This window comes from Varanus komodoensis, unplaced genomic scaffold, assembly GCF_004798865.1.
Source record: "Varanus komodoensis strain SLA01 unplaced genomic scaffold, ASM479886v1 scaffold22, whole genome shotgun sequence".
Classification (NCBI taxonomy): Eukaryota; Metazoa; Chordata; class Lepidosauria; order Squamata; family Varanidae; genus Varanus; species Varanus komodoensis.
In genome coordinates, this window is record NW_025335606.1 from 12,270,971 (window position 1) to 12,297,325 (window position 26,355).

The following is a 26,355-nucleotide window of genomic DNA, read 5'->3' on the forward strand; positions in this document are numbered from 1 at the left end:
AAAGTTCCATTTTAGCCACTGGTAGGCCTATTAAAAGTCCTCTTTCTTTTTTTAACTGTCTGGATGATTAAGGTGCTCTACATATTGTGGGAATGAATTTCATCCCTTGATTTAGGGTTTGTCTAAATGTAATGGTTGTGATTGTCATTGGATGACACTGTGTTCTGGTATCTTAGGGATTATTGAAAATTTTGTCAGCTTCTATTTTGTGTTTCCTTCCCTGCCCAGCTACTACATTTCAAAGAGCCAACTTCTTGAAAGATTTTCTTCAAAGGATGTTCTAGTCATCTGATCGTTTTTAATTGACCTCATACATCTTTTCAGCACTGTGATATCCCTATTTGAGATGCAGTGATCAGAGTTGTGCATAGCATTCAAAATGTGGTTGAATCCTTACATTTTAAGATACTGCCTTTATTTTCTTTGTTCCTTTCGTTTTTCCTGTTGTCCCAAAGCTTCTTTGCTAGGCATTACATCCAGTTTAGGCTCCATTACCAATAGGTAAGGTCAGGATTTTGGCTTCCCTTGTATAGTCCCTGTACCAGTATACCAGTGTGTGTGGCTACCAAGACGTTTGTAGCCATTGGCTCAAAGAGCAACCCAAGTTGCAGCCCTAATTTATTACCAGTGACTGGGCATTGTTTGTGCACTGGGCACCGATGACCTGTGTTTTGCGAATCTCATTAAATATCTGTGCCCTCAAAATCTTGAGAGCCAGTATGGTACAGCGGTTAAGAGTGCAGGTCTGGGACTGAGGCAGTCTGGGTTCTAGTCCCCATTCAGCCATGGAGCCAACTGGATGACTTTGGGCAAGTCACAGACTCTCAGCCCAGCCTACCTTACAGGATTGTTGTGGGGATAAGATTGAGAGCAGCAGAGGGAGAATTATGTAAGCTGCTTTGAGTTCTTAAAAAGAAGAAGAAAAGGTATGAAATAAATCCAGTAAGTAAATAAATAAATCTCCACTCCTGTGTTTTCTATTCTGGGAGAGGCCGGGCCCCAGAATAAGAGCCCAGAGGTTTTATGATTGTCTTTCTAAAATACTGACTGGCAATAAACCATGTCTGTCTAGAAGACTGTGCATGGTCACAGAAACAAGGAAAAGCGCATCTATTATCTCTCAAATTATTGGTCTTTGGATAATTAAGTGGGTTGGATCCAGTTTGTGTCACACTTACAGTTGTTGTTGTTAGTCGCGAAGTCATGTCCAACCCATCGCGACCCCATGGGCAACATTCCTCCAGGCCTTCCTGTCCTCCACCATCCCTCGGAGTCCCCTTAAGCTCACATGGACTGCTTCAGTGACTCCATCTAGCCACCTCATCCTCTGCCGTCCCCTTCTTCTTTTGCCATCTATTGTTCCCAGCATTAGGCTCTTCTCCAGGGAGTCCTTCCTTCTCATTAGGTGGCCAAAGTATTTGAGCTTCATCTTCAGGATCTGGCCTTCTAAAGAACAGTCAGGGCTGATCTCCTGTAGGACTGACTGGTTTGATCGCCTTGCTATTCAAGGGACTCACAGGAGCCTCCTCCAGCACCACAGTTCAAAGGCCTCAATTCTTCGGTGCGCAGCCTTCCTTATGGTCCAACTTTCATAGCCATACTTTGTAACTGGGAAAACCATAGCCTTGACTATTGGCAGGGTGATGTCTCTGCTTTTTAGCATGCTGTCTAGATTTGCCATAGCTTTCCTCCCCAGAAAGTGAAGAGGACCTAAAGAGCCTCTTGATGCTGGTGAAGGAGGAGTGTGCAAAAATGGCTTGAAACTCAACATTAAGAAAACTAAGATCATGGCATCCGGTCCTCTCACTTCCTGGCAAATAGATGGGGAAGAAATGGAGGTAGTGACAGATCTTATTTTCCTGGGCTCCAACATTACCGCGGATGGGGACTGCAGCCAAGAAATTAAAAGACACTTGCTCCTGGGGAAATTAGTGATTTAACTTAGTTGTAAATGGAGGCATGAATGTATCTGTCCCGGCCAGTATGAAGCGGAACTTGCCGGAGCTGATCAGGGCTGTGGTGGACGGAACCTTTTGGCGGACTTTCATTCATAGGGTTGCCATAAGTCAGAACTGGCACATAAGTTGATGGCACATAACAATCGCAATGATCATGCTAAAGCTAGTGCAGATGTTGCTACAGATTTTAGTTTTCACCAACACAGAGGTTGCCATGCACTCCTAATTCCTGACACTGCTGAAGAGAGCCGGTGTGGTGTCGTGCTTAATAGTGTGGGACTGGGACTCAGGTGAACTGGGTTCTAGTCCCCTCTCAGCCATGGAGCCAACTGGGTGACTTTGGGCTGGCTGCAGACACTCAGCCCAGCCTACCTCACAGGGTGGTTGTTGTGGGGATAAGATTGAGTGCAAGAGGAGGAGAATGATGTATGCCATTTCAGGCTCTTTAAAAGGAAAAAAAAAGACAGGCTATAAATTTAATAGATACAATATATAAAATTAGTCCCCCACGCCATATCAGCCTGGGGATTAAGCTTTCCCACAGTACTTGGAGCAGTGTAATTCTCAGTGACTGTCTGGTTTATCTCTGGTTCTTCTGGCCTTGGCATTTCAGCTGCAGATTCTCACTCTTCCTCTTTGTCTCAGTAAGAATCTGTGTCCACAGCCCTTGAAGGCTCTTTTATAGGACAGTCCAATCTCTGCAGCAATATTTCTTTCTTTTTTAATTTTTATAAATGTAAAAACAGAAAAAATATAACAAAAAGAAAAAAAGTTACTGAGGGTACATGTAGAAAAATTGCTTATAAAACTAGATGCAGGAAGTTTCACAATGAATCAACAATCATTACAGCATCTAAACCTATAACTACAATTTTGCATAATTATAAATAAAACTTGTTAAATTGGTAAGTAGCCAAATACCATTAATAATTTAACATGAAAATTTGCTTTAAGATAGACAACAGTAATCTATAATTATCTCACATCATATTCATAAACCCAATTACAATTAAAAATACTTTTCTTTCCTCCTCCATTCTCCTCCCATTTCCTCTTCTCCACTCTTTCTCCCTTATTTCAGAGAACAATTATAGTAATATAATCACTCTACACATTATATATTGATGATATTCAAAGAATCCATTTTTCTTTACAAATAAAATAAAAAATTAATAGGCTTTCCATTTAGCACTAAATTAAATAACTGGATTTCCATTTTATGACTTAAAATATATATAATAAGCTTCCCTTTTATTGTTAAATTCTTCAACCAGTCTTCTATTTATATAGTTGGTTAATGTTGCCATCACTGCATATTATGCTTGCCTATTTTTCCTTTCTTTGCTGGTTGAGCAGTCTTCTGTTTTCAGTTTTATTGCACTTGTAAGTCTGGCTGCTAGTCATATCCCTTTTTATTCAGCAATTGGTTGAATCAGATACAAAATATATCTTATCTGTTTTAAGAGAATATCAGCATACCTGACGGTGGTAGTGATTACTCTTATGGTTACACCATTCTTTTTGGTTCAGTGTTGTCCAGTCTAGGCAATTTTTGTCCCAACAATATTTAGTCTTACACAAATGGCTAACTTGCACTGGGCAACCTTGCTCATGTATAGTGATTTCCTTCTCAAACAATGTACAAAATAGCCTAAGGGGGATGGCCAGTGCCCATGTCTTTGTACCATTAACTACAGCCACTAGAGGGTAGCTGACTATTTCAGTTCACATTAATTCATAACTTTTATCCTTTGGGGCCAAGCAACAGGTGGTCTGCCTATTCAGGGGAAAACGAAAAACTTGGCAAACATGCTCTTGTTTTTAAAGTGTTGATGTTGTGCAAAGAGTCATGCTGGTTCGTTATTGCCAATGCATTTAAGTGTCTTAACAGCACAGTTGTACATATGTTTGATCAAAAGTAAATTCCAATGCGTTCAATGGGGCATACTCCCTCAAATATATTTCAGGTTGCTGCTTAAAATAATGCTGTTTCTATTTAAAAAAATATAAATCAGAACTGCGATAATGTATGGAAATATTTCATCTACTTAGTAACACCAGTTAACATTTATATAGCATATTTCAAGCATTCAAGCTATTTAATTACCCTGGCTCACTGTGCAAAGCTACAACTTTTGCAAATATATTTCAGTAGAAGCTTTAGAGGTGAATTAGACAAATTAGATAAACTCATGGGGAAAAAACATTTGGCCCACTCAGCAGACGAATGGGGAAAAAACGAGACTGGTGATGGAGTTACACCACAAAGGTTCCTGAGAAATGTGCTTATCAGGAGTTGGAGAATTGCTGGGAAGGGACTGGCTACTGGAAGCCAAGTTCCTGATCATGTGTTGGGAGTGACTGTAGCTTACATGGGTTAGTGACTCACTGTAACTTACTTTCAGGGTGACTTCCATGACGTGAACTGGTCCTAAGTCTACTGGTCATAATGACTATATAGTTCTTCCAGTAATCAAGGCAGCAATCCTCTGAACATTAGCTGCTGAGAAAATGAGCATGGAGGTGCTATTGCTCATGTCCTGCTTGTTTGTTTCCCATTGAGGCATCTGACCATCCACTGTGGGAATATTAAGCCAGACTAGAGGGACCTTCGGTGTGATCTGTCATGACTGTCCTTATTCGTGATCTGGTAACAGTCTGGTGAGGCAGAATTCCTAATGCTTAAATATAACACCACATCAGTTTTCTTTCACAGCATGTTCTCTGCAGTGATTAAAACGTGTAAGATTAATGGCAAGTTCTTCTTTTGCAGTGACCCGTATGTGAAGCTTTCCTTGTATGTAGCAGATGAAAACCGAGAACTTGCACTGGTGCAGACAAAAACAATTAAAAAGGTAAGAGGGTAACATTTTCTTAAGTCATGAAATTGAAAGAATGGATAATGTCTCAATATTTTTTGTTGGTGGAGTGGGTATGCAGACTAAAATGGGTTTGTTTTGGGGGTTGTTGGCAATACCCAAATACAGTTTTTAAGATTTTTAATTGATCACATTTCTTATCTTTCCTCCTAGAAGCTTGTGGCAATGTTGATAGGTTTTCCTTATTATATCCTCTCTGTGAGGTTGGTTAAACAGTACAGATGAGGGTCTAAGGACACCCAGTTACCTTTGCAGTTGCATGGACTCTAAGCCCTTCATTTCAATTACTCTGAAACAGACATTGCTTGAAATCCATATTAAGCAGCTATATCTTTTCCCCACTTTTATTCTAGAATAGATGGAAGGCCCTGATGCATATTGGGATTTTAGTGTGGGGAGGAAGGAGATTGTTTTAAGTTCTAGATCGGGCTTCTTCAGCATACTCCAGATAAAGATGCAACTGCTAGATAAGGATTTAAAAATGTCTAAGCTGGCCCTTTATCCACGGTACCTGCATCTGCTGGCCCCAAAATGACGAACAGTATTATGCCATGTTCTCTTGGGGTGAAGTTCTTTTCTTATGTTTGGACAGGAACTGAAATTATTCAGATGACCCTTTAATAGACTAGTTCAATTGTTAGGAGAACAACCTTTCTGACTAGGTAGAACTATTTCTAATCCTACACACGTGCGTGCATGTGCGCTCGCTCACTCGCTCTCTCTCTCTCTCTCTCTCTCTCTCACACACACACACACACACGTATTTTCAGCAGATGGCAAGAAAACACATGTGCCTTATCAACACATACCTGACAATAGCAAAATGTTTGGGTTGTAATCATAATCCAAGCATAGTGTAAAACATTTTTAGTAAAAAATAAATGTCCAAGGTCTGTTGAAAAGCTAGCTAAGATGAGAGGGTTTAACACTTAAAGGTAGCCTTACAGTCATTTTATGTAAATAAATAAATAAAAGAAAATATTGGGCTTTGTGTTCTTCCTTTAGGAGAACTTTGGAGGGCTGAGTCATGACTGAAATTTCTAGTGCTCATCAGCCTGATGAACTGTGATGTGAGCTGAGTGTCTGATCTCTAATAACATTTCATGGATACAGTATGTGAAAACATAAGCTGGTTCAGAACATGCTAGTCTGCTCATTACTTAGTCCCATCCAAAGGGAACGTGTTACGTTGCTTTTGAAACAGCTTCCCTGGTTTCCAGTTAGGTTTCAGGCCCAATTCCAAGTTCTGCTTTTAGCCGTTAAAGTTCTTAAAAGGTCTAGGTCCAAGCTATTTGTAGGATCATCTTCTCTCATCTGTTCAATCCAATGTATTCAAGTCATGAAATGACATTTTGTTCCAACTGCCTTGGCCTTTGGAAAAGAAGCTGGCAAAGATGAGGAATAGGGCCTTGTTAGTGCTGGCACCCCTATGTAGGAGTTAGACTAGCCTTTTATAAATCACCAAAAGGGCGGGAATGCATCACAAAAGAGGATAGCAGTTTGCATATATTTTAGAGGTACTAATTTATCCATGTAGATGTACATTTAGAAATAACTGTTTTACTTTGAAATTTATTTATTTATTTACTCTATACCGTCCAACATCCAAACAGATTCTTGAGTTATAAACAGTAGAAGGTTAAAACAAATAAAATACTTAAAATGATACATTAAAAACAAAATAACATTAAGGCACTGGTTGGTCAGCAAGAAAAGACTTCCCAGAATAAGATGGTCTTTAGCAGAGGCTAAAAGCAACATGCTATTGGTGCATGCCTGACTTGCTGAGGCAGGAAGCTCCTCAGAAATGGAGCCGCCACAGGAAAGGCTCTTCTTCTAGTGGACTCAAGTTGGGCCTTGGCTCTTAAATATAGAGCCTGTTTGGAAGGCTGCAACCAGGTGACCTGTGTGCTTTTCTCAGTTTGCTGATCCTCTGGTTGATGGGTCCCTTCAAAGCCTCACTCTACCTTCTGATAGTTCTATATCTTTAATCTGGTCATGGAGCATACAGTCCTTCAGACAGATCACAAGTCCAAAAGGATGGTAGTCTTTTGGCAGCCCTTCAAAAAGAAGGCAGTCTTTTGTAATAGACAGCCTCCTTGGTAGAATTTCTTTCCAAGCCTGGCTCATCTGGCTTGCTCATTCATAGTCTTTAGAAAAGACTATGAATGAGCGCCAGGCTAAGACCTTTTTATTTAAAACTTATTTTAATTGTTAATTTATTTATTTAACTAGGTTTTTTTTTTTTAAAGCCGAGAATGCACTGAGGTTTTATTGAGGTTTTATGGTACTGGGGCGTTTATTGTATTGGGGTTTTAATGTATGGTTGACTTTTTGATGTTGTGAGCCGCCCCGAGGCTTATTGCGATGGGGCGGCATAGAAATGTTTTAACTAAATAAATAATAAATAAAAACAGATAAGCTTTACTGTTTCAGACAGCTTTCATGGGTGACCAGCTGAACAGCTTGGTTTTATCTACCTCTACCCTTTTTATGCTCTTGCGGCTTAAAGCAAAAAAGAGCTTTGTATATTTGTGCGGGTTTTTCACTGTGTTGTAAAGATTGTATAAACCAATTCAGAGGTTCATTAAATATGTATTTATATATTTTTCAGATCTGCATCTCACTATTTAATCCATTCTTTCTCGACCTGAGCCTACCAGATGTGCTGTACTACAGTTTCCAAAATCTCCCAGGCAGCTATCCAGTGCTGACTAGAGGATTTTGGGAGTTGTAGTTCAACTCATCTAGAGGGCACCAAATAGAGGACAGCTGGATTAAATGTTGTAATGTAGATTTGAAAAACAGATAAAAGCATATTTTGGGGCCACAATTTTAAGGATTCTCCTCTAAATTTGGAGGTGGTTGGAGGGAGATTTTCTAAGCTGATAAAAATTGCCTGCATGCTGTTATAACTTGGCTCTAGAGTTCTAAATTTATCCCTTTATAAATTTGCACATGCTAACCAATCACTTCCAGTTTCCCTGCCACACGTGTGCTTACACACACACTCTCGTTCCCACAACTCCCCAGCAAGGTATTGAGGAATTTTAATAATGAAATATTTAACAGCCTTCATTAAGACATCCCTGCTCAGGTCATCAATGACCTACTGTGCGGTTCCTATTTATAGATGACGTCTATTTCTGGTTCATCCCACTTCACATACTCTCCCACACGAAGTTTGCTCAGCAAATGAATTTGAAGCCTTTTGACAACAGTCCCTTTATTAGTGATGAGAACTGTTGCCATACTTTTTTTTTGTTTTTTTACTTACCTGTCTGATTCTTTAACAAAGGGTGCCATGCCTATTTTAAATTACAGCAATATGTACCAGCAGATTTTCAGCATTTTCTAATGCATTTAAGATTGGGAATTGCTAAATATGAATTACCTACCCCTTCTTTTTTTCCCTTGCAGACCTTGAATCCAAAATGGAATGAAGAATTTTATTTTAGAGTAAGTGTTTTCAAATATTATTATCTGTGTTAAGCATGGCCTGTTGTAGTGACAAAGTAGTAATAACTTTAATACACAACAACACAGTTGACTTGCAGAATGTTTTATAGTCTGCTTATCCTTCTCACAACAGCCCTCTGGGGTCATTCTTCAAGTGCATTAGTCAAACTCGGCTGCACCTGAGTCATCCCTATTTTCTTAGCTGTTTGTGTAGGAAGTTTTAAATGCAGAAGCCTGGGGGAGGATGGAAAAGAAGAGGGCTGAGAAGGAAGGAGACAACTTGTGTTTAATCAAAAAGCAGATCTCATTTTGTAGGTTGGAGTGATAAGATGGGTCCCAAGTTTTAAAACACTCAAGGCTACTTGTTGCCCTTTGCCTATTCTCATGGATAGTCAAAGACCCTGTTAGGATATAACAGCAGCATCCTGGAACAGCCGAAGCATGTAGCATTTTCATGTTGTTTCTGTGTTGTTCATGAATTAAACAACTCAGTTAATCCATGGTTTGTTTTTAATTAACTCAGCATACATTATTAAGTCTATACAAGGCCGGTGTGAATTTATACTGGCAATGATGGGTTAGCGTAGCCCTTAGCCTGAGGTGTGGTATGCATGGTGTGGGTCTGTGCACTGTACTCTTATTATTACTAGGACTATTTATTTAGATGTGGCTTGTTAGCTCACTCATTCAAAATCCGAAATCATGATCTTTATTTTTCAAAATTGTTGTTTGCAAAGATACATGTATTATGGAGACATTTGGTTTGAATCAAAGTTCCTAAGATACATGAATCAGTATACCTGTTCTAATGGGCCTAACTATAAAAGGGATAATAAAAAGCAAAGAATGGGAAGGGACCATCTATCAGATGAGGACAGAAAGGGGACACTGCAAGAAGTTGATTGGTGACAAAAACGCCAATTGTTGATCAAAATGATGATCCAGGGATGAAAATGGATAGATTTAGGAGAACAAAAGATAAATAGAGGTGGCTGTAACTATCTGAAATCAAAGAAAGGGAAGCCGAGAGAATTTGAATTCGTGGTTGGTTGCCTAAAACTAGAGTATTGCGAGTGGCTCAGCATTAATTCCAATATGGGACAACAGCCTCACTTCAGTCCGTATTGAATACCACATTGTCAGAAGACAGCCAGATAGCAGAAAGTGTGAGGGTCCTTGGTTTCCGGATACTGCTGTAATATTTGAGGCAATCAATCCTAGACTGTCACTGGGAATCTCAAAGTACTGCAGTACTTCTGCACAAGAACAGATATAGGTGGAGAACCTTTCCAATGGAGCTTCCCTCAGAATATCCAGTTAAATTCAGGATTTTGGTGTTCACTGCAAGAGTGTTTGTTAGTTCTTTCCCAGTGTGCTAGCTTCCTGCTGGACCAGTTCCATCCTTTGGACTTACAATTGGCTACTCATAGGTTGAAGCCTCGTACCAGATGCTAGAATGACTGGTTCGTGCTGGCTCAGCACTACTGGGATTGTCCCAAGTCTCAGCTTAGGTGTCACATGTTCTTGTAGGATTCCTAGCAACCCTGGGTGAATCTGCTTTATGCACTTCTGGCTACAGGTACAGTGGTGGTAAGAATGGGAATCACTTTCCTTACCATCAGTCAGTGCCTGCAGAGAAAAGTGGCACCTCAGTCACCACAGTGGTTGTGGACTAGGGTGTCTCCATGAGTAAGGACCACTAGCTACACATTTTGAAGATGCTGACAGGTTTCCCTGTCACCTGCCAGTTTCTGATGAAGAAAGAACTTGCCTTTCTACTGTAAATTACCCTGAAATGGCAACCAGCTGTTGTCCCCTCAGGTGTGGGAGTACAGCTAGTGTTGTGGAAGGGCCCATCTCAGGGGCCAGGAATGGCCCAGAGCATCTCACCTGGGAAACTCCAATTTGATTTCCTAGCTCATAGTGAGAGACACATTTTCAGGGTTCTTTCTGAGAGCATTATACTGGGGGGAAGAGAGAAGAAAGAGACAGAACATCTACTTCAAGATGTGGTCAGGGTAGAAGAGGCATATATTAGTCCTCTGCCTATATACCTTTGGGCTCCAGAAGGGCTGCAAGGACTGCAAGCCACCTGAGGGACCAACAAAGGGCACGCGGAGCCCTTTTCTCCCAAGTCTTCTGGCCCTGTGATTGCTCAACCAGGGAGCAGGGGCAGCCACAGAGGAATGGATCAGCATGCTCCACCTTGGACCTTGCCAGCCAAAGGGAACTCCTCTCCCCCCCCCCAATGGACCGTTCTGACCTGTTATAGATAAACCAATGTTTTAGGCACCCATCAGCCATTAGATTAGATGGATGAAGGCCCACAGGGCCTTCTGTGAATCAAAGGCCAAGGAGGGCTCACCCAGACCCAAGGACAGCCTACCTATTGGCCACCACTCCTGAACATTCTCACAGAAATGGATTTTACTGGAGGGACACTGTAGCCACTCAGGGTCATTCCACAAGAATGAATGTTCTGTCCCCCACGTATGACATGAGGAGAGAAGGGGTCTCATCAGACGGTGCCAGTTCCAGGGCCCTACCCAGAAGGAATCAGCCCAGAACCATCTCACCTTCAAGCCCTGGTGTCAAGCCCAGGAGACCCAGATCAGGTTGATGCAGAAAAAAGGCATATTCCTCTGACTCCCAGGACTCCACACCCCCCTGACCCAGATCTGTGAGCCCCTCATACAGCAAGGAGGGGAAGCTCCTCAAATGAAGCAAAAGCAAAGACACACTGGCCCATGGTCATCTCATCCTTCCAGGGGCCTTTGTAAAACGCATTTCCAGCTGCTTTGATATTCTTGAACTGATGGACCAAGAGGAGGCCCCTAGGTGCCTGTCAGACCTAAATTTAAAAGGTAGGGGCAGTGGCCTTCACAGCAGCCCCCCCCCCCCATCATCTCAACACTGCCCTTGCTGCTGAATCTGAAGGAGAACCTCTCAAGGAATGGGCAGGACCAACCAAACCCTGCAGGCAAGCCACTACTGTACCACCAGATTCTATTATCTGCAGAAGGATGTCATGAGAACCTGTTCATATCAAGCACAGATGATCTGGTGGTGGCCCTAAGCTCAAAGGTTCTTCTGGCCTTGAAGAATTATCAGTTCCCAATGGGCAAGCGTGACAGGTGGACCAAAATGTTCCTCCACAAGTGCTTCAAGGCTTAGCCACACACCTCCATTGCAGCTGGTGCAATGGTGGCCAACATTTTTGGCAGGTGGACCACAGGTCCACTGCTATGCCAGCCTAATGCCTGTTATGATACATACATAGACATACTACATGTCCATTTTGGGGGTGCCTTTGGTTCCTAATTTATTGTGCTACCGAGCAGGGTAGAAGAGGAGAAGAAAGCGATACTGCAGGCCGGACTGTGTGCCCACAGGCTGGCCCACCAACCACTAAGCCTTCTAGTTAATGTCCAGATGTGCCATAAACCACAGCTGCTTGGGCTTGCTTCTGGCAACCAGCTTCCTGGTTGGCCAGTCGTAGTCTTAGCAGTCTGTTAAATTCAAATAAGAGTCTGTTAGGAATGTCACTTCAGTGGTGACCTAATGCAGCCCTCATCCCATTTTCAGGTTCTCATCAACTGTCAGCCCCAGGTTTTTGCCCCAACTAGGCTTGTATTGCTTGTCCTGTGCCCTGATGCTCACATGTCCAACCTACCCCATCACTTTGAGAAAGATTCTGGGCAAGCAGCTGCCCATTCCCCCATCTCTAGCCAGCCTCTCTCCAGAGGGTTTTTCCTTAACTCTGCACAAGGGAAGCAGGAGCAGAGTAACAAAGCTCCTCTTCTGAAATGAATAATTTCAAATGCAATGTACTGGATGTACCTAAGTTTCATGTCACTGATGATTGTCTTGTTTGACCTGTCTGTGAAGCCTTGTCTTTTTGAAAGAAAGAAAAAGAGCAAGGTAAAATGTTGTCAGTTTAAATTTAATCTTTTGGAGCAGCTGTCTGCAAACAGACTGGGGCATTGTAGATTGTTAAAGTGGTGGTTTGAAATAGTGTCTATGCAGTTGGTCCTTTTTTTTTTTGCATTTTGGACACAATATTTTTAGCAGTGCCTCAATTTGGAGAGATTATAGATGGTTTTCTAATTGATTTTTATAGTTTGTTTAAACAGTGAAAATAGAGAAGGTTTTATTTCTACACTCTTTTTCACTATCCTAGCTGCATTGATTCCTCTAATATAATCTACAAGGGGGTGAAATGGACCAAGCCTGTTTTGATTAGTAATGCACAATCCCCAGGAATTGTCTTGGCACCGATCTGTGAATGTCTGGTCCCAGCTTTTTCCATTCCAGTCACAACAAAGTTAAATACATAGGAATCTTTCTACCAGATCTTGTGTCTGGTCATATTACACTTTAGGTTACTAAAGCTACTCACTTGCTAGGGAGTAAGCCCCATTGTTTGCAAGGGGTCTTGTTTCTAAGAAGCGTGCATAGGTTGTGGAATAAGCCTTCAGTGCATTTGGGAGTAAGTCCAACTGAGCAGAATGGAATGCTTTCTATTCTGTCACAGACTTTGCACAGTTTTCAATGTTTGTCTGAAGGTGAAGTGATGAAAACAATAAAACAGAAAGGCCTCGAGGCCAGAAAAGAAAGTTATCCAGAGGAATGTTCCCTGAAGCAGCCTAAAGGCAAATACTGGGTTGAAACATAAGGACAATTTGTGGGTTACTGAACCCACAAATTGCCAGTATCTAGCAGGGCCATGCAAAAGGCCCCCAGTTCAAGCCACAGCATCTCCAGGTTGGGCTAAAAGAGTCTCCACCCTTAACCACTGGGATTTGCAGTCAGTTGGAGCAGATACTGCCCCAGGCTGATTCAACCTTCCCCAGCCTGGCACCTTCTAGATACGGTGTTGTATAACACCTATTGTACCTGACTGCTATGGTCATTACATGGTAATAGCTCAGCATGGCTTATTTAACCCATCCTGGGTTGTAGCACCCATGAGTGCCAAGCTACCAATTTAGATTGTCACTCTAGCATCTCATGTCATCCAAATCCAGCAAGGATGGCTTGTTGGGGAGGGGGTTGTTAATAAACCACGCTACAACACTTGTGAGTTCTGGTTGGTTTGTTAAGCCAGCCTGGCCAGACAGAAGTATCCACACCCTGCAAGGGTAATTTGGAAATAGAATGCCATGTTGCCAGCACACGCAAGGTTTTTCAAGCCTTTGTGACTTACTAATCACCACCATGTTGTGTGAGTCAGGCTGTTGCAATGCACTTTCCCATGTTCCTGAACTTTCACAATTGGATAGGTCTTGCATAGTCAGCAGTTGGTACTTCAGCTTAGAAGTCTGGACAGTCACCTGAATGGGAATGGTGTAGCTTAGTGTCCTGCAACTGCAGGGGGTTAGACCTGATGGCCTTCTATGATTCTAAGTGCTTCCTCTGTGAACTTGAATGATTCTTCCAGGCTGGTGTTACTGTGTTTGTGTCTGCATGCACTAATATGGAGGCTGCTGTTCTGCTTGTTTTGTTTCTTTTTATTTTTAAATTAGGCTTTATTTCTTCAGTCAGTGTTTTAATATTTATGAGAGCTTTGCCAATGCTCATCATTCTCATGAAAACATGTGTGCATGTTTTCTGATGGCTCGTTTTCTGTCATTGTCATGGAGGCTGAGCATAATCTTCAAGAGTGGTTTATTCACTGAAGTAAAATATTGTGGACAATAAGTAACTCATTCTGAAATACTGAGGCACTGAAGTGTCCTTTATGAATTCCTGCAGGGAAAATAAATGCAGTCCTTGGATTTTTAAAGTAAACAGCCAGATGCAGCTGCATGGTCTTTTTTAGTAGATTAGCAAACTCCCTTTCTTAAATTTCTTAGATTCAGTTCTGCTTTCATCTTGAATAAGTCTACCAGGTTTCAACCTGGAAGATCACCTGTCAGAAACAGAAAGCTTTCTCTTCTCTTTGATTGCATCACCTCAGAGGGGAGGGCTGGATGGACTGGAGGAGCTGAGTCAGGGAAGAGCAGGACCAGTATACTATTGCTTCATTCTCTTTTTTATCTGCAGATCTCTGAAATATAGGTGTGATTTCTGGGTTGCAGTTGGGCAACCCTAGCTTCCGTCGAGCCAACAAAGAAGGCTGAATTGTTTCCTTGCATTTCTGTACTCTTTGTCTGTGGACATGCAGTGGGAATGAATCTTGTGGAACAGTTTCCTATTTTTCTGGATTTTCAGGTCCCAAAAACAGAAAAAAGGGAGCTCCCTGATTTTCCCCTCTGGGCAAATAAATAAAAAATAAAAAAGCCAGAAAGGATACGGTGCTACCTCTGGAGCTGAGAGGCAAACTCCTGTCTAGCGTTAAAGAGGAGGCAGGGCCTCCAGCTGCAGCTCAGTCTAACTTCAAGCTTGATTAAGGGTATGAAACTCTGACTCACCCCCATACCTTGTCTTTGATTGGGCTGCCTTTGGCACTCCAAGTGTCTGTCTGCCTATTCAGGTACATTTAAGCAGCAGTGCTAAACGCACTTATTCCTGAACACAATGGGACTTGCTTCTGAGTAAATAGGTAACAGTAGTATTGTGCTGTTAAAAAAAAGCTTGAAACCCTTGAACTAAGTAACTGATGTACTTACTAATCTGCTCTAAAAAGAAATATAATGATATTCTTTATTTCTGTTATATCTCACAGGTAAATCCATCTAACCATAGACTGCTTTTTGAAGTGTTCGATGAAAATAGATTGGTGAGTGTTCCCTTCTGTATTTATCTTATTCATGAACAAGTAATGGCTCCTTTCTCTCCCATGATATTGCACTTTTTTCTTGTCTATGTTATGCGAAAGTTGCCTATGACTTCTCAAAACGTAGCACATGTGAGCATGAAAATAGGATGATTGTAGCATTATAAGTGGTCCAGGTTTGATGACTGAGCAGAATGGGATTGATGAAAGAGAGAAATCTGGTCCCTGAACTGGGAAGTCCAATTGTTCCAGATTGCCCCCTGTCTGTTAGGGACGGAGCCTTCTCTGTGGTGGCAGACAAGGCTTGTCTGCCAGTTCCCTACCTTTCCATTCTTTAGACATCACACAGAGCAGATATGGGCAACATGTTGTCCTTAGGTTGTATGTAGCCTCCACTATCCCCAAAATTCTCCCTTGAACTTTCTAAAGAAGAAAAAGAAAGGTGCCCAGCTACAGAGTGTGCAAAGTAACAGCACTAGCTGGGGCGGGGGGGGGGGGAATGCACTTTGGTATGTGTGTAAAAATGACCCAAACTAAAGACTTTAACAAAAATTGTTCAAACCTTTGGTAGCTTAACAATATGCTGGTAATTCTTATCTATTTCTTATTGGCTGTTGATAGCCTGCTCTTATTTTGTTGTTGTCCTTTGGGTCTTGCTCCATTTTTTAATAATCAGCTCTGTTTAAAGTGTCGGTTCTAAGCCACCTCAGAGGCTTATCTTGGTGGAAAGGATAGCCATAAAATTTATAAAGTTTAATATATAAATGACAACTCATATTTCAAGCAGTGGAGGCCCAAACATTTTATTTTAAAGGAAAGTGGGTTTGAGTCGTGATATTTAAGTAGCTACATAATCTTTTCTCTGCTCACTTCTTCTTGCTACAAATTGCCCCCTCACCCAAGCATCCTTCCTGGAGTTCCAGACTTGTATTTGTGAAAGGGAAAGTAGCTGGTTTGATTTACGTTGTCAGATTCTGTGTAGGACATGCACTGAGCTGTCTCTCCATTGAAAGGAATATTGATGTCCTTGGAAGTGAGGGAGATCTGAGGGCGCATATCAAATCCCACACCCACAGGAGTCGAGTTGGTTGAAGCTCCTGTGTACAAAGGGTAATTTTAGTGCCAAACTGAAGGCTGGCTGGCTTGTATACCATGGGAATACGTCCTGCAGCCTGAAATCCCTGCTAAAATAATGCTAAAACCCCCGCAGACATTCTGGGTCATCCCCACAGGTGGTGATGAGGGTGATGATAATGTAATTAACAATCACAGTGTTTTTGTTTTTATTTGTTTTTCATTCCTTTTGTCTTGTAGTGCAGGTTATATGGGCTTTGGTTTAAAAGGTACTCCTGTGTGTTTTCTTTTTAATCTTGTAAAATCAGGACTACTTTCTTTCTCCATGTGAAAACCAGCTATTAGAAAATAGAGGCTTAAATGGCTAGGATGTGATTCTGACTCACCACCCACATGATATTTCATAGCTGTTGTTATGGGGCTTTCATTTATAAAGTAAGTTGTTTCCTTTCCCTCTGCAGCAAGGCATTTGGTTTCATTGACTCGGCCCCTCATTCACACTGGAAGAGCATTTTCAGACTGCTCCTCAGCTGTCCCCCACCCGTGGTTTTATCTAAACCACTGCACATAGCACAGCCGAATTCGGGCATTGTTTAAATTGGCTTTTCAGTTCATCTGTTTGTGCTTCTGCTGCTTTTTGGCTCCTAACAGAGCAGAGGTCTTTTCCATGCTGGCACTCTAGCTTACTAATATTGCTAACTTTCTCCCTGGAAGGTTGCCAGAGTTGGGCAGCATTTCTGTACAGCAGTTTAAGTCAACTCTGTACACCCCTGTTCCAGACTTGGTTTGCCCTCCCGTCCTCCTCAAAACTGCAAAAGGAAGTCCTTTGCTTGCTACCGTCTGCTGCTTGAACTATGCATGTAAGAATTTCTGTTCTTTTTTCCTCCCAGAAAGATCTGCGTATAGCTGAAGCGGGTTATTATAGTTCGTTTACGGTCGCAATCTGATATCTGTGTCTGTTGCTACGGTGAATAGATTGCTACTGAAATCACTTTAAGCAGGAGGAGGACTAAGATTTGCTTCCTAGCTATTCGCTTTTATTTATTTGGAGTAGCAGGATGATGTTTGAAAGCGTCGGCCAACTTTAAACAAACGAAAACTCTCTGTGCGAGTGTGTATATGCCTTTCTCCAGCCATTTTGGTGATTCCTGGGAACTTCAGTGCAGAAGTGAAGAAGATTTTTCGCAGGAACAGAGGATGGAATATTGTATGACGGTGCGGTGTGGGTGGCTTTCTCTTCTCCCTCTTTTTGCACTTCATCTCAAAAGTTTCTCTGAATATGATGCAGTTTAGATTTATAGCAGAGCCGAGTGCGTTTGCTGCCTTAGTCAGCTGTGAGAGATCTCCCGCTGGGGCTGCTCTTTTCTGATGGAAAAGGAGCAGCTGTTTCAGGCTCTTGCTGGTATTAAAGAAAAAAAATAGTCGCTTGCGCTGGAGAGGGGGAAATGGGTCATGTGATGCCAGCCATCCTACCCTCTGTCACAGTGTGGAGGAGCGCTGATTGCTCTTATCCAATCACGCATGGAACGCCGCCTGCCACTTGGGCTATTTCTGCTATCTGTCGCTATCAGTATAGCAGTGCTAACCGTTTGGCAGATGGGACACTTTTTCTTGGAGTTTATGTCTTCAGTTCTTAACTTCTGGCAGTGCCTGGACTTGTTGCCGTTTTCCCCCCTCTCCTTTCTCCCGAAACCATGGCCCATCGGCTGCGGTTTCATTTTGGCTCCGGACGAAGCAACACAGCTCCTGAATCGGAGATCCTAGACCGTGAGAGAGAAGATGATGACTTTTTCATGGCATTCCACACTTTACCAAGACGGAATGGGCCTCACCCGTTCTCCAGGCACAGAATGGATTATGGCGAAGGGGGTGGCACTGTGCAGGAAGCAGGCTCTTTGAAAAGGAGCACCTCCATGTTTATTCCTCAGCTTCTGAACAACATTGATGTGCGCCCAACTAGGAGCTCATCCATGCTGATCTCCCTTCAGCGCAAGGCTGTCAATGGGCATGCTGACGAATGTGGGGGCTCAGAAGCCTCCCCAGATGAGACATGTAACCTTTCAGATTTGGGGGAGCATTATGCGTCCCTTGTTGGAAGCCATTCTCCTCCAGGTAGTGCACAGGTAACCCCAGAGAATTCTCCACCCACACAACCTGAGAATATTGGACCTGAGATTAATGGAGGGCCCGCCAATCACAGAATATTTTGTACAATACCTTCTTGTAACTGGAACGACAGCGGTGCAGCCGCTGAGCAAGATGATGACGCAAGCAAAGCTGCACTGGACTTAAACATTAGCGGGGTAAGGATTCAGCATCGGGCTTCAAGTGTGGACATGCCTCATGTTACGCTGATGCCCTTCGGTTCAGAGTCTCAGAACCATGCTTCTGCTTCTGAACCCAGGCGCTGGTCTTTGCAGCATCTGCCAGATGGGTCGGCCAATTCAGGGAAAAAACTGTTTGTTTTCCAACTGCAGCAGTCTCAGTCGAACAATGCAGGAGCAGATTACAATTTTGGTTTTACTGGAACAAAAGGAGATCGGTTAGTCAGGTATCCACGGATACGCCTAGAGAGGAGTACCTCTTACCCAGTTCAGCTGCAGCCAGAACGGGTTAGCCCCATGGAGGACAGTGGTGTGAATCCTGCACTTTGTGGAAACGGCATGAATGGTTCTGAAATATCCAGAAGCAATTCTGTGGAGCGGGTTTCTCCAGGGCAAGGGTGCACATTTAAAATCTGCCCGGATCAGAATGCAAGGCAGCAGCACTTCAGGATTCTTGTAACTCGTGGGACTAATGATAACGGTCAGCCTTCTGGACAGGACAATTCTAGTGCTCCTGGGTCAACGACAAACAGCTCCTCAGTAAGTAGAAACAATAAAAGTCTGGCAACTTAAATATTCCCTTCACTTGTTAGGTGTCAACAAAATTAAAACCAGAGTTCTTTATATATGTTGCATAATTGTGAGATGCTGCCCAGCACTGCTAGAAAGAACACTATTTCTCCAGAACAATCTCAGAGCATCTTTGTTTTGTTCAGCTAAAATAGCTTTCAGTTATGACTATATAGTCAATGCAGTGTTTTGAGGTCTCCTAGTGACTCACATGTTACTTAATTCAGCGTTGCGTCATCTAAATACAATTGGAGCCTCTTTTTTTAAAACAAAAATCTATACGTCAGTGTGGCACTGTATATAAATAGTGCTTGGTCTGTAAAACTTCACCATTCACTTTTTCAAATATCCTGTGATCTTTAAATCTTTAAATGGTAGATAAATGTACACATTCGCTCATATTATACAGGTGTGAAGCAACTATCCCTACCGCATTACATAATAAGGAATTAAATTTTTAAAAATATCAGGGTTTTAGCATACTATTTTATATATGCTTATCTGAGCAAGTCCCACTGAATTAAATTATGCTTACCTCTGAGTAGGCACAGGTTCATACCATTAGTTGTTTAGGTAGGTACAATTTTAATTGAAAAGTTTTGCATTTATCATGTTGGTTGCTGACCAGTTACAAATTCATAATAACATGACAAAATCTGCCGCAAAATGCCAAATGTTTGAGCTGCTCATTTAAATGCAGTTTCATTGTTTTAGCCATAACAACAGATGAGCATTTGACTTTAGCAGGAGACTTACTTTATATTTTGGATGCATCATGAATATTTGCTGAGTTTTTGCATGTAAGAAAATGAGTAGGTTAAAGGTGAATGATGTATTTCTTTGCTGTGCGGTGCCTTTTGCCACTGGCCCCTTGAGTTGTCAAGCTTGGCAAGGCAGCATCCAGGATAGGTAACTGCCCTATGAAAGCAAACCCTAGAAAAGAGCCTTTGGTCCATGCAGCTTCCATTCCTCGGTGTACCTTGCCTGTCAATTGCCTTTGTGGAGTATTTCAGTACAAGAAGACAATTCCTGCTTTAATAGCGAGATCTGCAATGTGGAGAATTTATTCCATCTTATGTTTGCTTCTTGACATGTCCACTGCAAAAAGTTAGAAAAAGTTATAGATACTTTGCTTTAAAAAATCTCAAATAAAGGAACTGAGTTTTCCACCTTAAAAGATATCTTTCCTCCTTTTGTGAAGTACATTTAGTATGTATAAAATTCTTCCTATAAAATTCTTCTTTCCAGATTTCCTAGGGTGGGGGACCCAAATCCTATTGTCTTGGTTGCTTTCTCTCCATCCCACATCCTTCAAGTTTTATCCTGGACATACTGAAATGACATTAAAATAGTGTCTTTTTTCCCATAGGTTTGGCAGTGATATTTTTAAACTTAAAAGGTTTTCTTCACTGATGCTTCTATAATAAAAATAATTTTGTATGAGCCACTGAAGTGCAAAGTGTAGCATGTAAATGGGATTTAGGTATCAGTGACTCTGATTATTAGAAGCAAAGGTTCTGTTGGATTGGGGGGGGGGTGCAATTGTGCTGTAACTCTTTAGCGGTTGATAAAACTACAGACGATTACTAAAACTGTTACTTTTCAGTAATTCACGCTATGGAAGTGAATAAGCTAGTGGTCACACACTTTCCAAAAGATTTTGTAACAGCCTCTACCAGAGTGTTTTTTCAGGTTAACTTGAGGATGTACAATTTTTGAAATGTTTCTGTTGGTTAGATGTATATCCTTCTCTATGCTGTGGGCTCCAAGAGGCTAACGGTGAGTTAGAGTTAAATAAATGTGGTGCTCTCAGTAGAAACAGAACTAGGGATAGATTCCTAGATGCCAGGGAACTAGGATTGACAGCATTTCTTTAAAAAGTATTGTTTTATTTTGCCCAAAAATATTATTTCAAGGCTGCACATTGTCACAATTCCTAGCATGACAGCACTTCTATACCAGGGAAATATTTGATTCTAAATGTAGGTGCATATACAGTTTTTAAAAGACTCAAATATATGCATCTGCTTTATCTTAGAAGCTTACTTTGGTATCTCTCCAGAACATAACCATAAGCTTACCAATTTCGTATCACCCAATTATTTGCCAATAGACGTGGCAAATAATGTACATATACAACAATCTGAAATATACCTGTTACACATGAAGTAAAAAACCCCAAGTGGAATTTACCAACATTTTGTATATATTGTACAGTCTGTGATTATGCATAACTTTCCCCTTTACAGCAGATTGTATCAATTCTTTTTAAAGGCATGTGGAATTTGGCTGCAGTACAGAAATGGCAGATTGGACAACTGTCTTGTCAATCTATGTTTATTAGTATGTTTGTATTGCACCTTGTTTCCACCTTGCAAGGAACCCAAGGAAGCTTTTGTGGCTTTCCTCCATTTTATTCTGAAAAGAACGTTTTGAGAGAAATTACGCTGAACACTTGAGTGGCTTCCAGCAGGGATTAAAACCTGGATCTCCCAAGTCCCCCTCTAGCACTCTAACCACTACACACACTGGTGGTTAATCTTTCCATACTCTGAGGACAAAAATCCAGTCGGTGCACTTTTCACTGCAGCATTTACCCAGAAACAGGCCTGTGTTGTCCCTGTAGCCCTTTGTCACTGCACAGTAGTAAATAATATCTCCAAATTTCAGCCTATTTACAGGGGTTTAAAAAAAAATAAACCAAAAAGTGCCTGACAGAGCAATCCTACGGAGATTAGACAGAAAAAGGGCCTATGACTTCCAGCATGCCCCAGTTTGCTGGGAGCTGTAGGCTTTTTTCCCTTCTGTCTAAATTCGCATAGGATTGTGCCTTAAGATATAAAAGCATCCCAAGGCATCGGGATCTCTTTTTACCCCAGTCCCCTGAAAAGTGCCAGGATAACATTTTACATACAAAAAGTGATCTAGGGAAATAGGATTAAGGACCCATACAGAATTTTTTTTCTACAGGCAAAAACTGCCCAGGATACCCCCCCCCCAAAAAAAAAACTTTAACAAGCAGTCCAGTCTGTTGGCCTGTGTCACTGTGTCACTTTTTGCCCCAGCCAAGATAAAATGTGATGGTTAAAAATGCTCCAGGGGTTTCAGGAAGAAAAACTGATCCTAACAAACAAGACTTAAGTGTCCTATCTATCTATCTATCTCTTACAAACATTTATATCCTGTCCTTCCGACAAGCGCTCAGGACGGCCCTTCTGTCAGCTCAAACGTTTTTGTTTTAGTACATTTAACTTTCTTAAGATACTTCGGTATTTACCTTGTGGGAGTTGTGAAATATCTCTTTCTTCATCATCTCAATTTTGGATGAGGGTACATAATCACTTAAAGATAGCACAATTATTTTTGTTCTGTAGACCAGTTCATAAAACCTGTTAAACCCAGTGCAAATAATGCCAAAAGTTTTGTGCTTGCCAACAAACACCATTAGCTAGTAAGCCTTGAATTCTGGTACAATGGGCATACTAGCAGTTGGTAATACAGAGAGGCTATAGTTGTGATGCTCAGGGATTGTGTGTGTGTGTGTGTGTGTTTGTGTGTGTGTACAAGCAGCTTCCGGGCCTTCAGTACTGGAGGGTGGAAAGGAAGGCATTATGTTATATGAGCCGAACTGCCTCTGTAATGGGAAAAAGTAGCTGATGTTCACAGCCTTCTGTGGAGGTGAAGTGGTGTTTCATGCAAACTTGAACCCATTGGGTTAGGGTGTCTGTGTGCCCAGCAGCCTAGTGATGTGTGCTAAGTTTACAGCGGCTATCATGAATTTGTTCCTGGCTGTTTCCTGCTTCTGGTGCTACTGAACTAGTAGCACATCCTTATGTCTGCAAGCTGAGAACTCATTTTGAGCTATTTGTGTGAGCATATTTGTGTGTGTTTCTTTTTAAAGGTCAGGTGAGACTTGTCCATACCCTTTTGACCCTAAACAAGCATCTTTGATGTCTTTTTGTTGTTACTGCTCATGCAGCAAGTGTGTAGAATTTTGCAAACTACCAACCAGGATATGAAACCTTTACTTAATAAATTAGAAAGATATACAAGTAAAGGATGAGACCTGTTGCATGTTGGGTATTTTAGGAGCAACGTTTTCCATTGACAAATTTCATAGTGGGATATGTTGAAGAGAGGTAGGTCTTTACCCTTGAATCTAACAGCAGGGTAACACTTCAGTGCTGACACTAGTGTTTTATGGCTCTGTATTTTGTAACCTTTGGTTGCTTTCATATGTGAGCATTATAAACAGCTGTGGGTGCCTTGGCCAAAAGGCAGTATATTAGTGCAATACATTTCTTGTTACTTGCTGTCAAGTTGTCTCCGACTTACAGCAACCCCGTGAATGAAAGCCCTCCATAACGCCCTGTCCTGCTTAGCTCTTGCAAGCTTAAGGCTTCATGGAATCAATTTATCTCATAGCTGGTCTTCCTGTTCTTCTCCTGTCTAACATAAGTAACTATAAATAATGCTTAGATGCACACAAGGCATAATTGAGCACTTCACCCTAGTGTGAGCAAAGTGTAGTGATAAATGAAGTATGGTCAAACAAGATGTGTTATTTTTCCTTGTATGCTAACCCTCAGAAATTTAGGTTGATGTTGTAAGCATGGCTGAATCATTCTTTAAATGGGTGCTTTCCAGATACTTGTTGAAACTGCTGTTCCTCATCAGTGTAGTTGGCTGCTTTTTCACTTAGTCCAATTCTGTAAAGAGCTGAGTACTTATACTTTTTAGGATATCCCAGTGCAGACACAATCCTAAGATAGAATGACTCACAGTGAGTCTTGCTCACAAGTTTGCTTCTCCTCCTCCTTTTTGCTGTCAGGAGACTGAAAGCTTTGGTTGTACAGTTTTCTGATACATTAGAATTCGGGGAAGTATGCCACACTTCAGCTATAGCGACTTCTGGTTTGTTAACTAACTGCAGTTAACCAGGTATGAAATTTTTCTACCACCTCCCATTTTGTGTGGAGCGGAAGGGAAGGGAAGGGAAGGGGAAAGTGAAGCAGGGAACTTGTTCTTAGAACACTAAACTACAGGTTGCCATTACTTTTGAATTGGGTCTTTGTGTGCATTTTCTGCAAGTTGCTGTGATGTTGTAGAAGTAGTCCAGAATACATGCCAACTTTGTTATATTAAGAAAAATCATGGATTACAAGAATTATGGCTTAGAAATTGGACATTAATACATTTTAATTGAAAAGTTGGAAAAATAATTTTTCCTTGGAAGCATAAAATGATTGGTCCATATTAGTAAGTGTAAACTTCTGAAATGGTCTCCTTGTAAAAACGTTGGACTCTGAATAAGTTCCAATCAGAATAGAGAAATGTATGAAAGTTGAGGTATTCAGGAATATATTTTGGTGATTTTGGACTAAATAGCTTTTCATCTCATTCATTGCCTTGATTTTGCACTTATACCTTTCTTTCTTCTCAATTTCCAGAACAAAGCAACATAGACACACTATCACCATAGTGTTATTAACTCTGATGTCACAGATAATTGTAGCAAAATAAGATATAGCAGGTGCAGCAATATAAGAGCTGCATTATGTCAGATGAATAGCTTCCTTTTTCTCACAAAAACACCATTTTTAATGGTATTTGTACCCATTTTGAAATTTATTTTGTAATAAAAAATTATGTTTACCAGCTGATTCAGTTATCGGGATTATAAACTGCTCTGGCAAGTACCTCTTAGTTATTTTACTTGAGACACTTCTACTTATTATACTTTACTATACATTACTGTATTTTAGTAGACCTTCTACTTACTACAATTTTTTAAAAAAGGAATGCTATTGCCACTAGTAATAATTTATAACACTTCAGAATAATACCATTTCCACTTTTGATTCATCCCTGTGTTTTCTGTATACAGCAAGACATCTGCTCAGATAATGAGGTGGGGAATCCTAAATGGTGGATGTGCATAGTTCATACTTAAGCTGCCATTAACCTTATCAGGTGCAATTCCAATACATTATCTGTGTTAACACCAGTGCAAGAAAATATACACGTACAGTAATTCATGTTTTGCTGCCACATTTCAAGTGACTGTGATCAGTGCAGGTTGGCTCCATTAGAGAATGACCTCCATTTGCTTTGGGGGTGATCTTTCCAGACGTGGTGAGAAATGCTCAGACTTGTAATTAAAGCAAAATTGTAGAGAAGACTATACTTTATGAAGGGTATTTGGATAGAATAAGGTCAAGACTTCTCCAGTTTGGCTAGTTTGCTTGCATTTGATTGATATAGACCTGGGATTTGGTCGGTAAGCAGCAGCTGCCTCAAGCTGTATTTATCACGAGTGAAAACATGCATTCAGGCGTCTGTAGTCCTCCTGCCATGGAGTGTTTATGAACTTTTAAATATTTTCTCTTCTAAACCAAAGAGCATTCAGGTAAGCAGAATGTATTTCATTATAGGTTCTCATTTTATGCTAAGATCAGAGTATGTGACCTAACATTTAAGTGTAATGACCCATCTGTAAATATGTGGAAGTCTGTTGCCGGGCACTTAGGCAGACGCTTTGTAAAGCTGTCTCTTCCATATTGGTATCTGCCTTGAGACTTTGCTCAGAAGCCTCTTCCATATTTGTTATTGCCTGCTTTTTTTTAACAAAATCTGCTTTGTCACTTTTGATACATGTGTGTTCGTGTCTCTATATCCTGTTCTAGCAGTCTGGGAGAAGCTAGTGGGCAACTGTTGTGGATGAATATCACTAGGTTTCCAATGACAGCAGCATGTCAGAACTGCAGAGCACTTAGACACAAAATCTCCTAGTATTTGGATTCAGCTGACAAAGCCACGGGCCCCTCCAGGGCCTTGGAATGCAGATCTTTTGGGGGGGCACAAAGGGATGTGGCTCTTTCATTCCCTTGGGTTAGACATGGCTGTTAAATTAGATGATACAAAGACTTCCTGGTTATGGTTTGTCAGGACTGGTATACCGAGTGGAGGAATGACTGTGGTGTCAGGCTGCCTGGAGCCGCAGCAGCAACTCTGCGGGAATCGTTTTGCAGCCACAGGGATAGCTGGCTTCACGGGCAGCCTGTCCTAATTTGCCTCTGGACGATGACATTAGACTGCAAAGCTAGACTTCCCCTCCCTGCAGGCACATTACATATCGCAGCCTTCTGGTAGACATCTCACCAGCACTAATCTAAGTTTCACGTTTTTATTTTTTGATCAGCTGGTGTGCTACTGGGCTGGTCATCTTACTTTCTGACTTTTTTAAAAAGGGGTAATTTTAAACAAACTTTCCTTTCTTAAAATACTTAGGTTTAGGATTGGAAAAAAAATTAAAACCCATGCATGAAGAGTACTTTAAAAAAATGTTGGAAATGTTGCCCAGGTTTGCTGCA

General features: G+C 41.3%; 1 protein-coding gene across 16 annotated transcripts in view; it reads left to right on the forward strand.

The window, feature by feature from the left end:
* The window catches only part of NEDD4L (NEDD4 like E3 ubiquitin protein ligase), a 276,361-nt gene that overhangs the window by 119,075 nt on the left and 130,931 nt on the right, over positions 1–26,355 (forward strand). For 6 of the 16 annotated variants that reach the window (XM_044431161.1, XM_044431162.1, XM_044431172.1 and 3 more), the window contains 3 exons: positions 4,732–4,813; positions 8,258–8,296; positions 14,964–15,017. In XM_044431161.1, the coding sequence (XP_044287096.1) occupies positions 4,732–4,813; positions 8,258–8,296; positions 14,964–15,017 (175 nt within the window). The other 10 variants (XM_044431156.1, XM_044431157.1, XM_044431163.1 and 7 more) reach the window with 9 other exon arrangements.